We start from the raw sequence: 26,236 nt of genomic DNA, 5'->3' as shown, positions 1-26,236 counted from the left end.
AAGGACAGTACCATGAGGAACTCCTGCAGAGATGTCCCCTCTGGAGTTCATCTCTTTATTCGTGCTTGCACCAAGACTTTAATGAGATTAGGAGCTGAGTGGCCTTGGTGGAACTAAAACTGGGTGTCACTGAGCAGGTTATCAGAGTCATAGAGATGTACAGCGTGGAAACAGACCCTTTGGTCCAACCCGTCCATGCCGACCAGATATCCCAACCCAATCTAGTCCCACCTGCCAGCACCTGGCCCATATCCCTCCAAACTCTTCCTATTCATATACCCATCCAAATGCCAAATCAATGTTGCAATTGTACCAACCTCCACCACTTCCTCTGGCAGCTCATTCCATATACGTACCACCCTCTGTGTGAAAACGTTGCCCCTTAGGTCTCTTTTATATCTTTCCCCTCTCACCCTAAAACTATGCCCTCTAGTTCTGGATTCCCTGACCCCAGGGAAAAGATTTTGCCTATTTACCCTATCTATGCCCCTCATAATTTTGTAAACCTCTATAAGGTCACCCCTCAGCCTTCAATGCTCCAGGGAAAACAGCGCCAGCCTTTTCAGCCTCTCCCAATTGCTCAAATCCTCCAACTCTGGCAGCATCCTTGTAAATCTTTTCTGAACCCTTTCAACTTTCACAACATCCTTCTGATAGGAAAGAGACTGGAATTGCATGCAATATTCCAACAGTGGCCTAACCAACGACCTGTACAGCTGCAACATGACTTCCCAACTCCTGTACTCAATACTCTGACCAATAAAGGAAAGCATACCAAAAGCCTTCTTCACTATCCTATCTACCTGCAACTCCACTTTCAAGGAGCTATGAACCTGTACTCCAAGGTCTCTTTGTTCAGCAACACTCCCTAGGACCTTACCATTAAGTGTATTAGTCCTGCTAAGATTTGCTTTCTCAGCACCTCGCATTTGACAAGCAATACAAATTGAGCCGGTGGGAGGTGTTGTTATCTTAAGAGTACAACTTGTGAAAGTTTTCCATACTTGTATTTGTAGACTATGAAATTAAACCTACAGAGCCTCGTGACATTTTTTGTGGTGTGAATTATTTTTAGCTCAATTGTATATTTATGTCCATCACTTGCAACATTCAGCAGTCATTCTGTTCCAGGAGACAAAACTCTGCACAATGTTGTACCATGCTAATAAAGTCGTGTCATTCATTACAGGCGATACTTTGGTGAGAAGATTGGCTTGTATTTTGCATGGTTGGGATGGTACACTGGAATGCTGATCCCTGCTGCCCTGGTCGGCTTGTTGGTATTTCTTTACGGATTATTTACAACCGAGTCCAGCCAAGTCAGGTAGGAAGCTTTTGCACTAGCACTAGCTTTCGGAGCACTGCAAATGAATGTGTGTTTTTAAAAATGAGCAGCCAGGACCATAAATACTATAATATCTGGCTGCTTTAGATGATTCTATTTTTGTTCATAAGGTCAGTCTTGAATAGAATAATTTATCTTTTATTGAACTAGCTTTAATAAAGCATCTGATTCTTTATTCCCTTTCAATTGCAATTAACAGTGGAGTCGCCCTTATCCAGATCCCAAGCATCCAGAATTCCCTGTTTGAATCTCAGATATAAGTTACAATTCTGGATGTTTGGGTGACTTCACTATAACATTTATTTCACCATCTCTCCAATTTTTGATCTCCAACAACTCCTTTTAAATTCACTTCCATTATTTGCTACAACTGCATGTCCTGTTAGCTTGTTCTACAAATCTATTGCCCTTTGTGAAGATTCTCTCAGTAGGTACAGGATTAGGCTATTCAGCCCATTGAGCCTGTCCTGCCATTCAATCTGATCATAGCTGGTCGAACAATGCAATGCCTTTCACCCATCTCATCCTCATAATCCTGTAAGCCACTGGCAAATATCAATCTATCAATCTCTGCATTAAGCATACTCAAAGAATGAGCTTCCTCAGCCTTCTGTGTGGAGAATACTAAGGTTCTCAACCCTCTGAGTAAAAGAAAAAATACCTTTTCAATGCCCTCTTCTTTGTAATCTTGCCATTTTAACTCGTATTCTTATGCCCAGTGTCCAACCCGAGAGTTATCTATATTTAAGTGACAATGACCTAGTGGCATTATCGATAGACTATTAATCCAGAGACTCTGATAATGTTCTGGGGACTTGGGTTTGAATCTGGCAGATGGTGAAGTTTGAGTTCAAATTAACATCTGTAGTTCGGAATCTCATGAAAAGCCATTGACAATTGTCAGGGAAACCCATCTGCTTCACTAATGTCCTTTAGGAAAGGAAACTGCTGTCCTTACCTGGGACTGGTCTACATGTGACTTCAGACCCACAGCAAAATGGTTGACACTTAATTGCACACTGGGCAATTAGGGATGGGCAATAAATGCTGATCTAGCCAGTGATACCCACATCATGGAAATGAATAAAAGAAGAGGACAGACACTTATATCAGTGTATGTAGTGGAGTGGGTGAAAATGCAAAACAATTGGGATTAATGGTCACTTGCTGAGCTGTATGCTTTATGTGGCTGGCAGATGATATTCAGCTGTGTGAGGGGGGATGATGGGAAGGAGTCTCTGAAGAATGGGAGGGAAGCTTTGAAAGCACATCCTCAGGGGGTGGGGAGGATGGCACTGGGGAATGGGCATGTACACAATACCAGTGACTGCAGCCCATTCTCGGGGAGGCCCTGTTTCATTGGCTACTTAACCTGATGATTAGGATGACAGGTATCCAACGCAGCCAATCTCTTGCATGAATCATCCTGGTTGACAGGCGACTCAGCCAGTGTTCTGAACAGCAGCAATCAGTGGCCAATTTGGCACTAAATTGCCAAGTGTAACTATTCCTGATGAAGGGCTTTTGCCTGAAACATCGATTTTCCTGCTCCTCGGATGCTGCCTGACCTGCTTTGCTTTTCCAGCACCACTCTGATCTAATCTCTGGTTTCCAGCATCTGCAGTCCTCACTTTTGCTCCAAGTATATCTTACCTTGCTCTACTCATGAGCTGTTCCGATCAGGCAGTGTCTGGTGCTGCTTACTTCACTCTCTTTCAGAGCTGACTGGAGGTTTGTGGAGCACATGGTGTCTTTATGTTGAGTTGACTCTCACAAAGCCTTTGGTTTCTGTTGTCCTCTCCTTCCCTCATTCAATGGTGCACATGAGTCCATTGACAATAGTGTCGCTGTTGTGTAGCAGTACAAGAGGGAGTGAAGGTGAGGGGGGTAGGGAGTGAGGGAAAGGAAGGGGGAGTAAGATCTGACAGAGCGGGAGAGATGGAGAGTGAGGGAGAGGGTTTGAGGGTGAGGGAGTGAAGGAACTGAGGGCAAGGATGTTGGGGGAGTGAGGGTGAGGATGTGGGCAGAGTGAAGGTGGGTAAGTGAGGGAGTGAGGCAGAGGGAGGAGGAGTGAGGGTGGGAAGTGTGAGGGCGGTGTGGGTGTAATGAGTAGGGTGTGGGGGAGTTGGTGCTGAGTACGATGGTAGTGAGGGTGAGGGAGTGAGGCCAAGAGAAGAGAGAATGGGTGGAGAGAAGATGAAGATTAAGAGTGAGAGGGAGTGAGAATGGAGTGAGGGAGGCAGAAATGGGGGGGGGGGTGAGGGCGAAGGGTATGTGAGGGTGAAAGATAGTGAGGGCAAGGGAGGGAGGTGTGAGAGTGGTTGAAGGAGGAGGAAGTGAGTGTGAGTGAGAGCTAGAGAGGGCTTAGTAAGGGGGCGAATGAGTAGGATGAGTGTAAGGGTGAGAGGATTGAACAAAGGTGAGATGCGGGGACCCAGAGCAGGGAGGAATGAGGAGAAGGAGAATCAGTGGGAATGGGGGAGAATGGGGAAATAAACTGGGGTAATGGGGATAAGAGCGAGGGCATGAGGGCAGGGGAATGCTTGAGAGAGAGAGGAGTTTGTGTGAATGAGTCAGAGGGAACTGGACACAAAGACATTGTGGACATATAATCAGCCCCTCCCTCACCTACACTCTGAGCAGGGAGATGAGGAAAATCAAGGCTGAAAGCTAACCCACTTTAACCTCAACTTCAATCTGAATTCTGCCAAGTCCTACTGCGAACATGTGCCACCAGAGGAGTATGCAGAGTAGGTGTTAGTTAAACCCAGCTGCTGAACTTGGCCCCAGTCCACTCCCCATTGCTTAGTAACTAGGACCTGAGCCTAGTTGGCTCTTTCCAGCTCTGTTAAGTGAAACAGAAAGGAAAGATTTATTAGTAATCTCTGCTGTTTGGCACATTTAATTATGAATTATTTGTTATTTTCAGAATTATTGCTTTTGTTTTGTTAAATAACTTGTTTATGTTTTCTTCATACATTAATTTTTGTTTTAATTTGGAAACTCAAGTTTAATGTCATTCCAAATTAAATCTTAAGCAGCTGGGTTCCTTGCTGAGGTGGAATGAGTAATCTGATTGCTTTTAGGATGACATAATAATTTTGTTCCCCGTAACAATGGGAAGTGTTAAAAATACTCAGCAAGTCTAATAGCATCTGTGATGACTGAAAGAGACCACCATGACCCTTCATCGGAACTGGTTCATATTATGGACCTACAGCATTCACTCCATTCCTCTTTCCACAGACACTACCTGGCTTGCTGTCCCTTTCCAGCCTTTTCTGTTCAATTGTCAGAATTGTTGTATCTGCAGTGCCTCGTTCTTTTCTGATTTGATTTATTATTGTCACATGTACCTAGGTACAGTGAAACGTTTTGTTTTGCATGCAGTATAGGCAGATCATACCATACAAAGTGCATTAGGGGAACAGAACAGAACAAGTTACGGCTGCCAGAAGGTGCACAGAGAGTAAGATCAAGATTACGTTAAAAGATTTGAGAGGTCCATTCAGCAGTCTAATAAAAGCAGGGAAGAAGCTATTCTTGAATCTGTTGGTATGAGTATTTAAGCTTTTATAAGTTCCGCCTCACTGAAATAGGCATTTCGATGTGTTGTTTGTATAAATTTAAAATGACAAAATATTTATCATTCAGTGCGAAGTGTCGCTTTTCTGTTAACAGAGCCCACTTATGTTGATACAAGTAGCAAATTATTGCAGATCAGTGCTCATATTCAAGAAGGTTCTGTCATTTTAAGCTTGTTAAGCCAGTCATATATGTTACTGTTCAATGTGTGGAGTTTGCACATTCTCCCTGTGTCTGCTTGGGTTTCCTCCGGGTGCTCCGGTTTCCTCCCACAATCCAAAGATGTGCAGGTCAGGTGAATTGGCCATGTTAAATTGCCCACAGTGTTAGGTGTGTTAGTCAGGGGTAAATATAGGGTAGGGGAATGGGTTTGAGTGGGTTTCTCTTCGGAGGGGCGGTGTGGACTTGTTGGATCAGAGGGCCTGTTTCCACACTGGAGGGAATCTAATCATATTTTCATTTGTAAATAAGGTTATTGTCTCTGTGCTTGTGAGGTTCAAGTCTTGTGGATGTTGTTGTCTGGGTATTATACAGAGCTAGTTACAAAGGAGCACAGCTTGTAGCTAATATGAATGATTACGTTGTGTGTGATTGACATGTATCATTCTGAAAACCTTTGATTTCTTTATGAATAGAGACAAGATTAGATTAGATTAGATTAGATTAGACTTACAGTGTGGAAACAGGCCCTTCGGCCCAACAAGTCCACACCGACCCGCCGAAGCGCAACCCACCCATACCCCTACATTTACCCCTTACCTAACACTATGGGCAATTTAGCTCGGCCAATTCACCTGACCCGCACATCTTTGTGACTGTGGGAGGAAACCGGAGCACCCGGAGGAAACCCACGCAGACACGGGGAGAACGTGCAAACTCCACACAGTCAGTCGCCTGAGTCGGGAATTGAACCCGGGTCTACAGGCGCTGTGAGGCAGCAGTGCTAACCACTGTGCCACCGTGCCGCCCACAAGGGGCACAAAAGCAAAGAATTTGTTTTTAAAACCTATGTCATACTCTTCAACCTCGCTGTGATAAAGGTTCCAAATTCTGGGCACCTGAAGCATATAAAGCAGAAGGGGGAGGGATGGATGTTAAGGAGTGCAGAAACAAAAGGACAGTGGCCCCAGATTTCTCTCCCTGGCATTGACTGGAAGACAAGAGTATGAAGATCAGGAGACCAAAGACCCAATTATGGGCTGGTTGTTTCGAGAATGAAGAGCCTAACAATGACCCTGAAACTATTGCCAATTGTCAGAAGAAAACCTGTCTGGTTCACTAATGTTCTTTCGGGACGGAAAATGTCATCCTTAAGTTCGGTCAAAAAATACCGAATCTGAAACTAGTTTCAATAATCAGGGTCACGAGGGCTATCACCAGTTGTCATAAAATCCATCTAGTTCAATAATATTGTTTTTAGGGAAGGAAATATAAGAACATAAGAACTAGGAGCAGGAGTAGGCCACCTGGCCCCTCGAGCCTTCTCTGCCATTCAATAAGATCATGGCTCACGGCTGATGTTTTTGTCGACTCAGCTCCACTTACTCACCTGATCACCATAATCCTTACATCCTTCACTGTTCAAAAATCTATCTACCTTTGTCTTAAAAATATTCAGCAAAGTAATCTCAATCGCTTCACTGAGCAGAGATTTCCACAGATTCTTTTGGGAGAAGAAGTTCCTCCTCCACTTGGTCCTAAATTTATTCCTCCTTTTTTTTAATTGGTGTTATTAATGGTAATCTTCCATTTTGAGGCTATGCCCCTTGGTTCTAGTTTCACCCACCAGAGGAAAATAACCTCCCTGCTTCTATTTTATCTATTCCCTTCATAATTTTATATGTTTCTATAAAGTCAATGAAATTGCCATCTTTATCTAGTCTGGCCTAAATGTGACTTCAGATCAATAGCAACATGGTTAACTTTTAACTACCCTCTGGACAAATAGGGATGGGCAATAAATGGTGGTCTCACCAGTGATACCCATATCCCATGGAAGAATTTTTAAAAAAAACTTGGGGAAAGTGAGCAGTCTCAAGTGGTGGAAAAAGTTGGAAGTATAGAAAAAGAAATTAAGCAAAACATTAACTTTTCTTAGACAGAAAAGTATTGCTGAAACTGAAAGGGAAAGTATCCAAAACATTTGTGAGACTGGTCCTTTTATACAGTTCAGAAACCTGGACACCGTCAAGTAGAGAGATAGGTATTTTTAATTAACCTGTTCAGAGATGTTATGACATACCTCTGGAGCAGGTGAGGCTTGAACCCAGTCTTTCTGGTTCGGAAGTGGAGATAGTAACATTGCCAAGTACAGAGGAACAACAGTGAGACCAACGGGATGCAACTGCTGAGTTGGTCTTGTGGAGTAAAGAAAAGGGACAAGATCAAGAACCAGCACATCAGGGGTTCAGCGTAGGTTATGGGAGCATGAAATCAAGTTGCTCATGAAATGGTACAGCTATCTGTTCCAGTGAAAGAGAGGGTGACATGAAGGGACTGCCAGGGAGAAGGGGAGGTATTCCTAAGACCAGTTGAAAAGATGCAGTGGTGATCATTTGAAACACAGTGAGAGTCTAAGAGGAATGGGTACTGGACAGGATGAGATAGAGAAAGATTATCAGCCAGCATAGTGGGAGAAGCTGAAAGGAGGAAATGACAAGCCATACAGCTTTTCAATGTAGAATGTACTGGTCATCTCAGATCACACTTGAATGAATGTACCGATTGTAGATATTAGAGACTATATTTGACTCCTTCACAACACACAATATATTTGGAGAAATGTCAACACTCCTTCAGAATCTTGAAAATTAGATTAGCTTATTTTAAAGTCTCAGATTTTTTTCTCCAAACCATATGAGATTCTTTAACCTTTAAAAATTTGAATTTGTTACTGTCAGAACTGGTTATGCTGATCGGTACCATAGCCAACCACCAGCATAGTAATAATCTCCTGATGTAAGGTGACTAAAACTGGGCTCCACACTCCAGAGCATACCTTAACGCTGCTTTATACATCAACTATGCAACATCTTTTGAATTTCTCTTTTGCAATGAAAAATTTAAACCCAAATTGCCTTAATGCATTCAACAAATCTGATACTGATAGGTGAATGGAAGCATTTCAGAAAGCTGAAATTTATTTTCGAATCATTTTCCATATAAAACAAAACTATACTATGATTTATTATGGTCATGTTCATTATTTGATCATTATTGAGTTGCATCTTCCACCTTTCGTTCCTGTTCTCTTGAGCTCCATATCCTTTTGACATTGAGTTGCTTTATATCCCACTTTGCCCTGTTTCATCAATGCCAATGGGTTAATTTACAGGCTGTTCATAAAAAAAACCACACTGCTATCATACTCGAAATTGCTACAGTAGTTTCACCAGTCTTGCACTGCATGTCTAATAATGATTGATGACTGCTGTCCAGGTTTCATGGGAATATCACCAAATTCTAACTCATCTTTGGCAATGTGATGAATAATGTCATTTTCTGTCCTGCATCATTATGCCTGATGGGGCTGACTCTCTGTTCAGATGATAGCTCGTAGTTTCCAGGCTGATTTCCCTTGACATATCCAAGAGCTGTCAAGGCAATTTTGTTCCCAAATTTGGTTAGGTTCCCACTTTGGTCATTGCCACCACCACCATCACCCCCACCTCCCCACCCAACCCCCTACCAAACCCCCGGCCATCTGCTAGCAAGCTTAGTACAGTCAGGTGAGCATGAAATGGTCATGAAAAGGTTGTGATAAAATCAGTGGACAAAGTCCACTTTTCGACAGAGTCTCACATATGACGCAAATATGTAAAATTAAAGTACATGGGATTGGGGGTAGTGTATTAACATGGTTTGCAGATAGTAAGCAAACTGTTTGAATAAATGGATACATTTCTGACTGCCAGGAAGTTGGGAACAAGCAACAAATGCTGCCTTTATCAATAACTCCCACATCCCATGAAAGGATAAAGGGGAAAAAATCCAGATCCTTAAAAGTTCAAGAAAGGGCTGAGTTGCCTTATAATATGCAATCATGCTAAGTGTAGGTGAGATTAGGGGCCCTTCATACGGATGACAGTGCTATGAAGATGTGGGTGTAGTGTACCTTTAAGAGAGTTAAAAGCTGGCAGAACTCCCTGACAGCACCCAATGTTCTCAATAAGGTAACAATGTAACACTTGGTTGAAAGCTAGATTAGCTGGGTTGCCTGGAAATGACAAAACAGATTTGAATTAGACCAATCAGTTTAAATTATACCCTGAAAAATGCCAAACTCCAGTCAAGTTTGTATTTAGTATATTGACAATCCTAAAAGCCAGTGATACAAGCTGATGCTTTGGGGAATAATATCAGAGAAAATTGAACAGTTGGGAGGAGAACTGCCACAAAGCCAACAGATGTTGACTGTGAGTCAGAACTGTCTGAAAGGTGCCTGTCAAGAGAAGGAGTTTGCACGGAGAAAAGCAACGACACCGACCTGGAGAGAAAATCTGCAGAGAGAAGATATGACAGCGGGCTGGTTTTGAAACCTTGATTTTTTTAGTAAATCATAGTTGAGGGGGGTCTGACCAGATTAGTATTATAGAAGGGAAAATCAAAGCTAGTTTAGAGGAAGGAGTTGTAAATAGCTGTTAGTTATTCTCTCTTATACGTCAAGAAATAAAATTGTTAATTTTTACTTTAAATAGTGCTTGCCTCTCAAATTTGTACAGAATACTGCACGGGATGAATCTTTTCCATGTTGCTGGTTTAAATTAAGCAGGAGGGTTTACCCCATGTCATAACAACAGCAATGTTCTGTGATAGCTGCTCTGATCAAGTACAAGTGATGAATCTGTAGCATTTCAGTTTTTCCAAACAAGTCTATAAACACAATTCCTCAATCTGGTCAAATTTCTCCAACAGTTGTGTCAGATAATGGTTACAGTCCACCCTTCCCTTCATAATTGGTGTTATTAATGGTAATCTTCCATCAGGAACTGACCCTCTCCCTCCAACCTCCTTCAAATTCGTTGCCATCACCCCTCTCCTCAAAATTCTTTTTCGACTTCCACCCTTGTAATTTGATAATCATCACCGTATTTCCAACCTCCCATTCCTGTCCGAAGTCCTTACTGCCACTGCTTTAATCTGTGCCTATCTTTCCCAGAAACCAGTGATTGAATCTTGCCTCTCAGGTTTCTGTTTGAGCCACAGGGTCAAAGACTTTCTTATTACTTTCAAGTCGACAGGAGCAATGATAAATGATCCCTCTTTGTTCTTCTCAACCTTTCTGCAGCCTTTAACACATTTGGCTGCACCTTTCTGCTCCCTAACTCTTTCTACTGTTGTCCAGCTGGGATAGGGGGGCAAGTGCCGACTGTCCTATTCTTATCTATCCAGTCAGAGCTGAGAAGCCCCTGTAATCTCATTCCATTGCTTCAACATTACGTCTGCTATGTCCCAAGGACCTATCCTCAATCGTCTTCCCATGTTTCACCTGAATGCTGTTTCATGGCAGTATCAGCATCAAGCATTGTGTTAATTTCCACACAACATTCATATTCAGTTTTCAGACACTCCCATCCTCTAAATGATCTGATTGCTCACCCAACATCCTGTATTGGATAAATAGAAATTTACTCCAACCAAACATTAGAAAGATCAATTATTGTTTATCGTCTCACTGAACTTCACTCCTGATTCCCTCAACTGTTTGAGGTTGTCACAGGTGGCCTTTAGATGAAATTCTCACCATATATCAACACCATCACTAAGACCATTCATTTCCACATCTTCAATGTTGCCTCTGCCCCATTAGCTCATCTGTTGCTAAGATCTCCCTCCCACACCGCCCCACCAAAGTCTTCCTTTATCTCATTACTTCAATGTGCTATAGGCTAGATGTGCTACAGGCTAGTCTCTCATTCTTATCTCTGTACACTTGAGGTTATCTCATTCTCTTCCACCTGCAATACATGTGCACCATGCCCTCTTTACCTCACACTTTTCATTAATCTGTATTGGCTCCCAGTTAAGTTTAGCCTCCATTTTAACATTTTCATCCTAAGTTATGAAGTCCATTCATGGCCACATCCTGCCCGCTGGGCGGTCATCTCCTTGAATCCTACTACCGTCTGAGTAATTCCTTTAATTCTGACCAAGTGACCATCCTCAAGTTTGATCATTCCACTTTCAGTCACAGTGCTTTCAGCTGGCTGGAGTCTGTGGTTAGTTATTCTGTGTTGTGATGTTATTCTGATACACGCTAGCAGTTTCCTCACGAACATAAACATTGCCGTATAAACCAAGACATCACGTATTCTGTTCACTGTCTCAAAATACCAAATCTCTTGTCATGTGCATGACAAAAAGCATTCAAGTATAAGGGGTACATGATTATAGGTGCTTGAGGAAATGTTTTGATTCAGATTTACACAATGCACCTTGAAGTGATGCTGACTGATTCCTTCTGTCTTGATCTTCCAGTAAGGAGATCTGTGAAGCCAATGAAACACGTATGTGCCCAATGTGTGAACGCAACTGTTCTTACTGGATGCTGAATGAAAGCTGTGTCTATGCCAAGGTAATAGATTTCAATTGCACAATGTCATTTCAGTGTGTGTTGAAATTTTAAAATCAAATTGAAGATGTCCACTTGTGTGCTAAAACAATGACTATTTCCGTGAGATCTCAGTAAAAGCAGGCTATGACTTTCTCTCTCTTAGTGTCCCATTGTGTTCTTTCTAATGGCAATTATTTCTAAAAGTGTAGGTTCCAAGTGATGGGTAATGGGATTAGAATAGTTTAATGTTTGTTTGTGATTAGCACATGATCGATGAGCTGAAGGGCCTTTTTCTGAGCTATAGACCTCTATGTCTTGAAGGATATCAATCATTAAAAGATCCAAAGTTGAGTAATATTGTTAATCCAGATTGGTCATGATCAGGTGGAATGACAGAATAGGCTCCAGGGATTGAATGAGCTACTTTTCCTTTTGGACTATTGGATGTACTGTTGATATAACATTGTAAACTGTGGTGCCTAGTTTTACCTTAATTTGTTCATTTCTTTCTTTCTCTCTGTACATAAGCATTTTATTACAGCATTCCATCGCATTTACGAGTAAATAAACTGCTCATAGTAGTATCATCTAGAATAGATGGCTGGCATGTTGGCTCAGTGGTTAACAGTGGCAGAACCGTGGGTTTAATTCCCTTCCTGAGGCAACTGCCTGTGTGGAGTTTGCACATTCTCTCTGTGTCTGCATGGATTTCCTCTGGGTGTTCCAGTTTCTGCCCACAGTCCAATGACGTGCAGGTTAGGTGGATTGGCCATGCTGAATTGCCCGCAGCATCCAAGGATGTGCAGACTAGTAGGATTAGCCACAGGAAATGCAAGGATACATGGATGGGGTGAGTCTAGGTAGGATTCTGTTCAGAGGGTCAATGTGAACTTGATAGGCTGAGTCCTCTGCTTCCACACTGTAGAATGTCTATAACAGAATATGCCTGAGTTATTGGAGCCTATGGCCATTTATCCTCACAGTAGGACAGTGGTGATTTTCCTATTCTAGTGCAAGTCATCTCCAGCTGAGTGGTGAGAACAGAATCCAAAGTTGTTGACTCAGTTGCTTTGCACTTTTATTCACTCATCCAGGTGCTACATTGGATTATGTAAAGACAAAGATAACATCACCGTTGTCCCAAAGGGCTGCTCTCTCATTAGAGGGATAAAACATGGATTAATGTGAGAGGTCACCGCACCCTAGCTGAGGGGTGCAATTGAGAAAATGGGACCTTTGCAGTGATACCAGCTGGTGTGGCAATTGAACCCATGCGTTGGTATCACAAACCAGCTGTCCAGCCAATTGAGCTAACTGGTAGCATTATATGGAATCCAATGCACAAAATGGACTTTTTTTGTCCCAAATTCGACATTTGACATGGAGTTATTACTTGACGTGCATTAGAGTCAAATGGTCTTGTTACTATTCATACTTCATTGGACATTTTATCCATGTCCATCCTTATTAATTCCAAAGACCTCTATTAGGACAGTCTTCTTAGGCTTCTCCTTCCTAACATGAAGTTTTGCTCTGATGTTGTAGATACAATTGGTTTAGTGGTAATTCTCCTTCAACAGGAGGAGTTGGGAAAAAGACTCTAATGCATGTCAAGTAATAACTCCATGTCGAATGTCGACTTTGGGACAAAAAAGTCCATAATAAATGCTGTTCAGCCTTTTCCAGCCAGGGTTTGTCTCTCAGTGCTTGCTATCATCCTTTTGAAGTTAAGCTGGATTTGATTAATAGAATAAATGTCTGGTGATCAATAACCATTGGGAAACATTTAAAAAGGAAATTCAATATGTTCATCAAATGTACATTATCTTAAAATAAGCAAAACTCTGCAATAATAGTCCATTCTGGACATTCTCGGAACATCACAGGGAGCAATGGATGGAAGAAGTTAATTATATTATAGAAGTGGAGGAGTAGGCCTGAGGCTTGTCAGTTTGCAAACCATCAAGGGGCCACGAGACCATTGATAAAGTTAGAGAAAAAGATGTTTGATCATCAACTAGCTAGAAATATACCAAGCAGGTTAGATAAAGTTTTAGAGCTGAAAATGTGTTGCTGGAAAAGCACAGCAGGTCAGGCAGCATCCAAGGAACAGGAGATTCGACGTTTCGGGCATGAGCCCTTCTTCAGGAATGAGGAAAGTGTGTCCAGCAGGCTAAGATAAAAGGTAGGGAGGAGGGACTTGGGGGAGGGGGCGATGGAGATGCGATAGGTGGAAGGAGATCAAGGTGAGGGAATCTCCTGTTCCTTGGATGCTGCCTGACCTGCTGCGCTTTTCCAGCAACACATTTTCAGCTCTGATCTCCAGCATCTGCAGACCTCACTTTCTCCTGGTAGATAAAGTTTTACACAAGTATATAAAAATGCAAGAAGTGAAATAAAATGAACATTGTCCTTGAGCAGCTGAGAAAAGGTTATTATGGGATTATCATGGAGGAAATGCAAAGAAGTTGAACAAATATTTTGCATTTATTTTCATGGTAGAAGATTTAAGTTGCTTCTCAACATTAAGGGTAGCCAAGGGGCTGCAAATGAATAAGTTAAGCTAATGAATGTTAACAGAGAGAAAGACATGAAGAAATTTAATGATCTAAAAGATGATGTGCAAATGAAGGAAGGGGCGTGTGAAAATGAAAGGGTTTCAAACAATGAGTAGTTAGGGTCTGGAATGTACTGCCTGAAAATGTGGTAGAGGAGGATTTAACTGAGATATTCCAAAAGGTTTAAATAATTGAATAGTAATGGGTGCAGGGATATGGGAAACGTTCAGGAGATTGGCAGTAGATAATAGAGTCAGTGCAGGCACGATGGGCTGAAGGGCCTCCTTCCGTATCATCATAATTCTGTGATCCTGTAAACCCACCAAATACTGTTCAGACAGGGACTTAGAAATTGCCAGGCTTGTGGAACAGAAGCTGCAGCTGACTGGCTTTTGCCACTCACTGAGTACATTAGCAGCAGTATCCACGTGGCAGATGGCAAGTCCAGATCATCTGAAGATTTCTCACCACAGCCGCGGCTGGTGGCTTCGGTGATACCTGTCAGGTCCAACCTGTGGCTGATATTGCTGGCAACCCTGTGTTCGTACTCTAGCAAATAGAGCACAGCAGGCTGAGATGCTGAACAGTGATTCAGTGTAACCGTTAGTCAACCGTTTGTGTCGTTAGAGCTCTTATAACCAATTAAAGCAAGAGCCGGGCCCTCTGTCTGAATTTTATCTTCTGTTAAATCAAACTGTTGTGATCTCCATGCAGAGGTGTGTGTACAGATACCAGGCAGGGAGAGTGTGGCCATAAGGGATATCCTGACCCAATTCCTCCTGGTGAAGGAAAACTGCTGCTAAACCAATTGCATCTACAATATCAGAGCAAAAATTATAACATATGAAGACACCTGAAGACTTAGATATTACAAATTAAAAAACAATAGGGAAATAAAAGCATGAGGAAGAATCCTGAATTGGCATCAAAACTTGAAACGGAGTTTGATTTGGCAGCCATTTTAGTTATTGCTTGGCACTCCTGGGCCCCACGAGTTGGATATTTGATATAGTAACACCAGAAAAAACTTCAAGAGCGTACTACATTGGGCTCCAATGCAACTCAAGCATAGTTTAATGATTTTTGTTTTGAGTCTACTTTCTCATTGTCTATGATGTTGCTGTTGGGACATTGAATGCTCGGGGTGGGTAAGTCCTCATAATGGATATCAGCCCCTCTTTCCTCACCGTAATATATAGGAACAGAACTAGACTATGTAGCCTTTTGATCTCTGGGCTTTGTCATTTAATACGATCATGATTGATATTCGACCTAACTCCATATACGCACTTATGTTGCCCAATGCCTCATACCTTCAATTAATTTTTTTTAAAAGTCCAATTTAAACATTTACAACTGGTTTAGCCAAAAAACACAATTTGGGTTTGAATGTCAAATTAATTGGGGAGCATTGTGTTTTTTGTAAACTCTTTAACTTTCATGGTGATTCTAGAAATAGTGAGGCATAATTTCCAGCATGGCATGCTAAGCTATAGTCGTATTAACTGCTGATTTATGCAGGTAAATATTTCAGTCTGCCATTCTTGGTATCATTGAATGATTTTTATCATGGTCTGCAAATTTTACAGTTCAAAGAAGTTTACATTGCAGTGCAGTTCTGCCACTTGCATGAAATGATAATATAGACATCATGGTTGGAATTTCTAATGAATTGACAAAATAAAGTAAAATCCCACATAAAACATGAAAGAACTGTGGATGCTGGAAATCAGAAACAAACACAGAAATTGCTGGAAAAGCCCAGCTAGTCTGACAGCCTCTGTAGGGAGAAAGCAGAGTTATCATTTTGGGCGTTGACCCTTCCTCAAAACTAGTAAAAGTAAAATCCCTGTTGGACAATTGCTTGCTCCAGACTAACATTACCGGGAGTATCCTCTGGTCAAATTGCTGTGCTGTGCACAAGCCTTTTGTCAGATGCTTAGCTTTGTACTGGCACTGACAGTTGCAAGAGATTCATTCTTCTCCTGAAAGGTAATATTGGATTCTTCAGCTATAATTCCAAAGCATTGTCAGCAAGCAGTTAATAGCAAAAGCAATATACTTCCAATGACTGAAATTGAAAATCAGGACAATAATTATTGATTTTACAGCCAGGATTAAATCATTAGGACCTTGTATGAAGCTTACTGCACTCAGTCTATATGTACTTACTCTATATAACACAGATCAGATATATAAGATACTAATGCTAGCTATTATTGGTGAATTTTATTTCTTCGAATATCAGGAATGTTTACGGTTGCTGAAAGATCTTAATGCATTTTTTTCTAATTAATTAAATCTATGTCAAATTGAATGATAAATGGCTGGATTTGCCCTTTTGAGACAAAATTAAGTTGGGAAATTTGGTTCTGGGTTGCAAATCCACAGTTGATACCAGTATGCTGTGAATCATAATTTTCATAATCTTACAAAATACAGCAAAAAGACACATCATCTAAAAGCTGTTATAAACCCGGGAGCTTTGAAAGACCTTATGATCTTAAGCAAACTCCTGAATCTCATTCGAATGAGCATGTTGTGAATTTGTTTCTTTTTCAATGCTTTCTTGACCTTAGCTTCATTATCTATTTTTGAATCTGATTATAGAAGGAGGGGAATATTTAGAAAGGACCTAATGAGCAACTTTTTCATACAGAAGATGGTTCGTGTATGAAATAAGCTGCCAGAGGAAGTGGTGAAGGCTGGCACAATTACAACATGTAAAAGACACCTGAATACATATGGGCCAAGTGTTGGCAAATGGGACCAGATTCATTTAAAATATCTGGTCAGCATGGACAAGTTGGACCGAAAGGTCTGTTTCCGTGCTGTACATCTCTATGACTCTATGTGGGATCAGGAATAGGCCACTTGACCCCTCAAGCCTGCTTCATATTGAGATTCAATATGATCATAGATGATCATAGAGCTCAATGCCCTAATCCCATGTTTCACCCATATTCCAGCCGTATTCCTTGATCCTTTAAACCACAAGAGCTATATACTGTATACCTCCTTCTTGAAAACATCTAATGTTTTGATCTCAACTATTTTCTGTGGTAGTCTATGGAAGTCACTCCCTTCTCTGGGTGGAGACATTTCTCCTCAGCTCAATCCTAAAAGATTTACCCTTAATCTTTAAACTATGCCACATGCCTGGTGGCTCAGTGGTTAGCACTGTTGCCGCACAACACCAGGGACCCTACTTCGATTCCAGCCTTGGGCGGCTGTCAGTGTGGAGTTTGCACATTCTCCCCGTGTCTGTGTGGGTTTCCTCCAGGTGCTCCAGTTTCCTCCCACAGAACAAAGATGCGCAGGTCAGGTGAATTGGTTATGCTAAATTGCCCGTAGTGTTAGGTGCATTAGTCAGAGGGAAATGCGTCTGGGTCGATTGTTCTTCGGAGGGTTGGTGTGGACTTGTTGGGCCGAAGAGCCCGTTTTCACACTGTAGGGGATCTAATCTAATGGTTTTGGACTCCGCCTCCATCAGGGGCATCTTTCCAACATCTAACCTGTCTAATCTTGTTAGAAAGTCATAGGTTTTTGTGAATTTTTACATTCTGTGAAATGTAATGAACCACTGTTGCCAACTGAAAACATGCCTGACACCCAGATATTGGAAATATTGGCCAAGATGTTCAGAGAATATTGTGGGCTAATGATGTCCAAAAATCCAAGATAAGCAGTTGCAGGGCTCCAGGGGAAATGTAAAACTAGTTGAGAAAAACCGCAATGGAAACAAAGGTATTGACCCGACTGGTGCTCCATCATGAAGTAAGGTTGGACCAAAATGTCTCATTTGCCAGTTTTACTGGTTATTTTTCTACCTGGCCCGTACACTGAAATAAATGTCTTCTCTTGGTACTGTTATAGTCCTCACTGTTTAGTTCCCTCCTGTGACTTTTTAAACTAAAAATTGATAGAGATATGAATAATGTCATATTTTAGCCAGCCCCAAAGATTTTGCAAACTTGGACAGCATTTATTTATGCAACAGATATTTGGAAAAGGCTGAAATTTACAGCAGGGTTGTTTTTCTCAAATCCTGAAGCCAGTGGAAATGGTGAATTTCACTGTTCTTTGGAATCAAGCACCTCATTAATTTTTGCAAATAAATTTCATCTCCAGCGTATCATCTTGGATGCATATGCCTCGGAAGGACTGCAGCAATTATATCAAGAAGAATGTGCCCAATTTGTCATGTCTGCAGTACACTCTATTTGTTAAAGTCATGTGCACCTGCTCTAAATGAGTGGGAACTAAGACTATAGATGTAGCTGCAGAAGTGGGCCATTCAACCCATCAGTTCTGCCATTCAATGAGATCATTGTTGTCTGGTATTCCTCAACTTCGCTTTCCTACCTTTTTCTCATAATCTTTGGCTCCTTTCCTGATTAAAAATATGTTTATCTGAGCCTTAAATAACTCAGTGTCTACAGCCCTCTGTGATAAAGAAATCCACAGATTCACTCTTCTCTAAAGGAAAAGATGCTGCCACATGTCTGTCTTAAATAAGCAACCACTTATTCTATGATGATGCCCTCTGGTTCTAGACTCTCCAGCAAAGGGAACCAACCTCTCTGCATCTCCTCTGTCAAATTTTCTGAGAATCTTGTATATTTCAATAAGTTTGCCTCATTCTTCTAGATTCTTATAGGTACAGGCCCAATCTGCTGAACCACTTCTCATAGTTCCATTTGGCCCATCGACTTTGCTCTGCCATTCGATCATTGCTGATATATTTCACAACCTATTCTCCTGTCTTCTCACATAACCCTTGATCTCCTTACCAATCAAGAGCCTGTCTGTCTCTGTCTTAAATAAAATCAATGACTTGGCATCCACGGCCCCCTGTGGCAATGAGTTCCTCTGGCTGAAAACATTCTTCCCCATCTCAGTTATAAAGCGTTGTTCTTTCATTGGCTTCTGGTCCTAGTGTCTCCGACTAGTGGAAGCATCTTCTCCAAGTGTTCTCTATCCAGGCCTCTCTGTATTCTGTATGTTTCAATCAGAATTCCACCCATTCTTCTAAACCCCATTGAGTACAGATCCAGAACCTTCAATGACTCCTCATATGATAAATCCTTAACTAATTGGATGATTTTTGTAAACCTCCTATAGAACCCTCCAAAGGCAGCGCATCTGTCCTTAGATTACAGACTCAAAACTGCTCACAATGATTTATCCCCGGACTATCCCTACCAAAATGTATAACCTCACACTTTCCCACATTGTCTTCCATTTGCCCACCTAGTGAACTTTCTCTGGACTAGCTTCAATGCCAGTATACCATTACTTAGTTAAAATGCCAAAAACAACTAATTCTAGTTGTGATCTGACCAGTACCTTGTGTAGCTTCAACAAACCTAACCTCATTTCATACTCCATTCCCTTTAAAAATGAAGGTTAATATTCCATTTGCCTTCCACATTAACTGTTGAACTTGGATATTATCTTTTTGTGATCTGTGAGTGAGGATTCCCAAATCCCTCAATTCTGTTGCTTTCTCCAGTCTTACTCCATTTAAATAATATTCAGCTTCTCTATTCTTGCTGCCAAAGTTTTTAATTCCATATTATGCTCTTTCTGCCAGGTCTTTACCCACTCACTTAACCCTGTCTGTAACCTTCTGCAGACCCCCTTCTGTCATTCTCCCACCATTTTTACGTCATCCACAAACTTACTGCATTACCTTCCTTATCCAAGTTATTAATGTATAATAAGTAAGCTTTATGCCAAATATACTCCAGAGAAGCTGGAAATTAAGTGACTAACCCTAGGCTAATGAAGATTGCTTTCATGCTTTTGTGGTGTACTCAAATGAAAGTTCAAATTAATGGACAAAAATCTGCTCTCAAATTAATGGTGAAGCGAATGGCACTTGTGATGTTTTTCTCTGTGTAAATAGGACACCGCTTTGAAGCAAGGAGCAGGTGAGTAATGTAACATCCAAAGTTTGCTGACTGAATCATGCCACTGCCTCAATAAATTTATACTGACAATATCTCACTGTGTACATCAACATTGACACCCATCAAGTGTCATGAAGATGTAATCTGTGACAAATAGTACATATGCATGACAAAACCCGTCCTGCAAAGTGAAGTTACGTAGCCAAGTCAACAGAGCTGAATAAAGACAGATCTAATTGTGTTGCCCATCCACCAAGATGTACTCTGATTGTATAGATAGAATATGTCTGTATGAAACATAGAAACATGGAAAATAGGTGCAGGAGTAGGCCATTCGGCCCTTCGAGCATGCACTACCATTCAATATGATCAAGGCTGATCATGCAATCTCAGTATTTCACTCCCACTTTCTCCCCTTGATCCCTTAAGCCAGGGCCACACCCAGCTCCCTTTTGAAATATGAGAGTGATGCTGGAAAAGCACAGCAGATCAGGCAGCATCTGAGGAGCAGGAAAATCAACGTTTTGGGCAAAAACCCTTCAGGATTGAGGTTGGGAGCCTCGGGTTTAAACAGATAAATGGAAGGGGGATGAGGCTAGGGAGAAGGTAGCTGAGAGTGCAATAAGTGGATGGAGGTGAAGGTGATAGGTCGGAGAGGAGGGTGGAGCGGATAGATGTGAAGGGAGATTGATAGGTGGGACAGGTCAGGAGGATGGTGCTGAGCTGGAAGTTTGGAACTGTAGTAAGGTGGGATGAGGGGAAATAAGGAAACTGGTGAAGTCCACATTGATGCCATGGGGTTGAATGTTATCAAGGCAGAAAATGAGGCATTCTTCCTCCAGGTATCGAGTGGTGAGGGAATGGTGGTGGAGGAGGCCCAGGACCTGCCTGTTCTCGGCAGAGTGGGAGGGGGAGTTGAAATATTCAGCCACAGGGCAGTGGGGTTGATTGGTGCAGGTGTCCTGGAGATGTTCTCTAAAGTGCTCTGCAAGAAAGAGACAGCAGTCTCCTCTACACTGGGGAGACCGGACGCCTTCTCACCTCGGGACCCTTCAAATCCATGGCATCGATGTGGACTTCACCAGTGTGGACTCAGAAAGATAAATCAAGCTAAGAACAAAAAGATAGAGCTAAAACATGGAATAGACTTTCCAGAGCATTTTTGACAACTCTTGTCAATAAAGTTCCTGAACGCAGAAAGCAGAGTCATCTCCACATATTTTAAAATCATGAGCAGGCTGAATAGGAGTAGATAAGGAGAAACTGTTCCTGCTTGTAAAAGGAACAAGGACAAGAAGGAATCAATTTAAAGTAATCTGCGAAAGAAGCAAGGATGAAGTATGGAAAATCTTTTCACTCAGTAACTAGTTGGTTTCTGCGGATGCACTGCCTGAAAATGTGGTTGAGGCAGGTTCAACTGCTTGTAGTATCTACATACATTTGCTGAGAGCTTTATAAAATGCTTTAAAATTCTGTGCTTTATGTCTTGCTTTCAGTTCTTTCTAATGTTTCATTCACTTTTTGGCAGTTCGTTTTCTTTTTTCTCAAGAATTAGACACTACATTTGGCATTGCAGTGGAACTATGAGGTCTTTTAATTTCTGGATTGCTGGTTAGATCATTGGTGGACCACATTATCCTGAACACTGTCTATTAGGACAGGTCAATTTTCAAAGTGATCCTTAAGTAAGCATTACACCTCTGATTTGTATATTCAAAGCATCAAACATCCATTTCATCTGTTTCTTTTGTGACCATCCTATGATTTTAAGAGGTGTATTTTGTCCTTTTTTTATGAAGGAGAAGGTTGAGGCAGAGATGATGTGTGGTCTGCTCAAAGCTAATAAAGTAAACAGTGTGTTGGGCTTTAGTTTTTTTTTAAGTTGGAACAATAGAAGCAGCCTGAATGGGTGGGGTCAAGTTTCAACAGAACCAGGATTTTTAGTTTTATTTTTCAGCAATTGCTGGGGTCTTGAAGCTGGATGTGAAAGTTCTTATTCCTCTCTCTGTTCAGCTAATAGCTGGTGTGCTCTTTCTTCTGCTAGAATTGCATTTGAGACAATCCATTTTACTGAATTTGCCTTTACCAAGGGTGTGTTTATGGGATGTTACTGTATTGGAAGAGGTAATTAGTAATAGTTGAGATACATATATACATAATTTTGTTACACATTTTGGTAAGGATACAGTTAAACCAATTCTTTTATTTTTATTTTGTCAGTATTCTAACTGTAGTATAAAAATATAGTGTGTTTTGCTTACAGTCGAAACATTTACAAATCAAATTGCATTTGGAATGCCATGCCTTACATTTACCTTTAAAATAAAAAAATGTTAAAGACTAACCTATCTTCTTAATATATTTTGAGGGGATTTAGTCTGGTCTATAAAACTTTGCCTTTGCAGATATGATGGGTGCAAAATGTGCAACTGCACACCTTCCACCATTTTACTTGACAATGAGTGGTGAGCCCAAGAATTTCTAGGCTTTTTAAAATGTGATTAATAATTATAATATTTAAGTCATTGTATACAGTCACGACATTGACAGACTCTAGTTGACTCGATTTCCTTTAGATTTTAGCGTCGAGTTCAAAGTTTTGTTTTGGAATGTGACTCAAAGAATAATGGAGTGAAGTGTCTGGCACTGATTCTGAAAAGATAAGACAGAATTATTGTATCCCATGAATGCAAAGCTACAGGATGCCAGTTACACAGACCATGCCATCTGTTGTAGAATAGACCATTATGTACAAATACTGCAAAGGTTACTGCAGGAAGGCGCACAGGCTCTTATTTTAGGACAGACATTTGTAAATTTCTTTCTTTAATTTGTAAGCTGAGTACACACACCTCAGCCTCTTGGCATAACAATTCATTGCAAAGTTGAATGGCCATAGGTTTAGTAGTGTCACCATTTAGATATTGTGCTTCACTGAATATCTGAAGGATAATTCAGTGGCTCTTGTTTAACGTCCCTGATAAACAATCGGACAGACTGAGGTCTTCTCCTTGCGGTCTTGGCAACAAAGGTGAGACCTGTGGATTGCTCGGATCAACAGAAGACTCGGTGTGAAGAAAAAATCGCAACTGAGTGGGGTTTGTCATTTGGCTGCGTTGTGAGCATGGTGATTTCACTGCATCCTCAGTGATGGGCAGGCCACTGACTGTGCACCCTATATAGCAATGTGTCAAGAGGCAGGTGTAAGAGGGGCACCCCACTGCCATGAGGCCCCTGAATCAGAGCTATTCTGATGCAAGTTTGCCAACTACTTGATGCATGGGGCCAGGAATCCAAATCTTGAACTCACAGATCCTGTGTGCAAGTTTGTTCATCAGTCCTCAGAGATTTGGCATGTGCGCTCAAGAGGCAGAGTATCAAACTGCTTTCATTTATGAATGTAATGATTGGAACCAAGTGGGTCTCATCCACAATGAGATCCTTGACTGGGGCTGTTAACCTGGTCAATCAGGAAGTCCCGGCTGACCAATATAACCAGGGGATTTAGAATCTGCTCAGTTCAGAGAACTGACTCCGAGCTGGCTGGTCACAGTCACAATACTGTGCACATCTAAATAAAGGGTGACTTGGTGATGGGATACCAGCCTCTGTGCAATTATTTACCTGAGTTAAGCAGGGAAGGATGAGGCGTTGAGGGGTGAGAATGATGGAGATTAAATTCAGTTTTTTTTTCATGGTTCTTCCATTGAAAAGTCCATCAAACAGTGCTTCCTGGAGCTCTTTACCACTGTGACCATATGTTGAAGCCCAAACATGTCATCACCCCTCAATATGAGCTGAGACAGGGGCCTGAGAGAGCAGGGATCTTGTGAAGCAGAATGTGCAATTACAACATTTAAAAGACATTTAGAAAAGTACGTGAAGAGGAAAGGTTTGGAAGGATATGAGCCAAATGCAGGTAAGTGGGACTAGTTTAATTTGGGAGCACAGTCAGTGTGGACTAGTGGGACCAAAGGGTCTGTTTCCACATTGTATGACCTTATGCCAGCTGTTCTAATGTAGATAGAGTTCAATGTTGACTCTGAGCTCACAAGCTTAACCTTGTGACCCCACTTAGGGTCATGACTTCCGCATTGAGAGGCCTTTCTCTCGCCATCCTCTGAGAAATATTTCTGAGGTTCTTTTGTGTTGTGTTGCCCGATTAAGATGGCATCTTCATAGGGAAGGCAGAGGAGGAAGTGATCTACCCAGGCATTGGTAAAGCAGCAGAGCAAAGGGAAGACAGGGAGGCATCAAGGTAAACATGTTCTGCACAGTGTCCCTGCCTCATTGGAGTTTGACTCCTTCACATTCCCTAACACACAATCAATGCACCCAGCGTCTCGGTTTGCGTTCCCACTCAGCACTGAATGCTGCCCAGCGAGTTGGTGTCTGCAGCAGTAGTTGTATCCAAAGGCCTGGCAAATGAACCCTGAGCTGGCTACAGCCCTCCCTGCTCCTGTCACTGGCCAGACAACAATTCTTAGATATCCAAAAGCAGGGAATCCTTGTCAAGGAATGTTAATGTCAGGGAAGGGGGCTGGAGTAGGAAGGAAGAGGTCTAAGATGACACGATTGACAGCTTGCCACATTATCTGATAAGTACCATAATGTACCGTGACAGAGGACAGAAAGTCAGTCATTGTCCGACATGGTGAGATGGTTGCCATAGCTGAGTATTCCTGGTGAAGAGCTTTTGTCCAAAACTTGGATTTTCCTGCTCCTTGGATGCTGCCTGACCTGCTGTGTTTTTCCAGCACCACTCTAATCCAAACTCTGGTTGCCATAGCTGAGCAGCTGGTCATATGTGGGGGCAGTGAGAAGTGGATGTGAGGCTGGCAGCATTGGCAAGTACAATGCAGTGAGGTGGATAATGAGTGTGAGTCCCCATTGCTGGGGAATGTTCCTGTAAGAGTGTTGGGATAAATGCACTAAGCAGTAGATATGAGGTGTTGTGGTTAATAGGTGATCAGATTAGATCCCATACAGTATGGAAACATGGCTTTGGCTCAACAAGTACACACCGACCCTCCAAAAGAATAGCCCACCCAGACCCATTCCCTTACCCTATATTTACCCCTGACTAACACACCTAACATTACAGGCAATTTAGCATGGCCAGTCATCTGTCCTGCACATCTTTGGATTGTAGGAGGAAACCAGAGCATGTGGAGGAAACCCACACAGATACTAGGCGAACGTGTAAACTCCACATAGATAATCACCCAAGACAGAAATTGAATCCGGGTCCCTGGCGCTGTGAGGCTGCAGTGCTAACCACTGAGCCGCTGTTCCAAATGTCTATTAACCAGATATTCACTCAGCTTTGCTGTGCTCTGTCTCTCAGTTAGTATCAGAATTCGAATTTGGTTATATTGTCACACATACTGAAGTAATAAATAGGAAATAAAATTGTAAGTAGTATAGAAATATGTAGTATACCTTTAAGACACATGCTCTTGATATCAAAACTATATCATAGCAAGTAACCTGGGGGTGTAATGCCTCAGATTTCATCTTACTTGGGATTTCTTGACGCATGATATGCTACAAGAATGATGCTGTTCTGCTGTAACCCAATAGACAAATACTAGCCCATAAATGTTTGTGTCTGTGAATGTTGTAATTGTATAGATTACCCAGCTACAATAAACATCTGTTGGATCCTTCAATAATGTTGTAAAGAGTAACATCAGCATTGTTGCATCAGGTAAAGCACCCTGCTGGAGCCAAAACCCAAGTAATTCTGGGATACCTGTGGCATTAGACATCTTCTGAATTCCCTTTGCAAAGTTCTCTTGCCCTCTATCTCGCTTTGTCCTTGAAATCTACTTCAACTTGTCTACTTTGATTGTGGTCCTAATAAAGACGTAGAGATGTACAGAACAGAAACAGTCCCTTTGGTCCAACTCGTCCATGCCGGCACCAGATATCCTAAACTAATCTAGTCCCATTTGCCCGCACTTGGCCCATATCCCTCTAAATCCTTCCTATTCAAATACCCATCCAAATGCCTTTTAAATATAATTGTACCAGCCTCCACCACTTCCTCTGGCAGCTCATTCCATACACGCACCATCCCCTGTGTGAAAACGTTGCCCCTTGGGTGCCTTTTATATCATTCCCCTCTCACCCTAAACCTATGCCGTCTTGTGCTGGACATCACCACCCCAGGAAAAAGGCCTCGTCTATTTACCCTATCCACGCCCCTCATGATTTTCTAAACATCAATAAGGTCACCCCTCAGCCTCCAAACTGCCCCAGCCTGTTCAGTCTCTCT

At 41.8% G+C, this 26,236-nt stretch overlaps 1 protein-coding gene across 1 annotated transcript in view; it reads left to right on the top strand.

The window, feature by feature from the left end:
* ano3 (anoctamin 3) overlaps positions 1 to 26,236 on the top strand; it is a 582,275-nt gene that overhangs the window by 432,056 nt on the left and 123,983 nt on the right. The window contains exons 13-14 of the mRNA XM_060838668.1: positions 1,190 to 1,324; positions 11,408 to 11,504. Coding sequence (XP_060694651.1) covers positions 1,190 to 1,324; positions 11,408 to 11,504 — 232 coding nt within the window. The remainder of the gene's footprint in view (positions 1 to 1,189; positions 1,325 to 11,407; positions 11,505 to 26,236) is intronic.

The sequence above is a fragment of the Hemiscyllium ocellatum genome, chromosome 18, assembly GCF_020745735.1.
Source record: "Hemiscyllium ocellatum isolate sHemOce1 chromosome 18, sHemOce1.pat.X.cur, whole genome shotgun sequence".
Lineage (NCBI taxonomy): Eukaryota > Metazoa > Chordata > Chondrichthyes > Orectolobiformes > Hemiscylliidae > Hemiscyllium > Hemiscyllium ocellatum.
The sequence above is the reverse complement of the archived record's forward strand: the minus strand, read 5'-3'. Positions and strand labels throughout refer to the sequence as shown.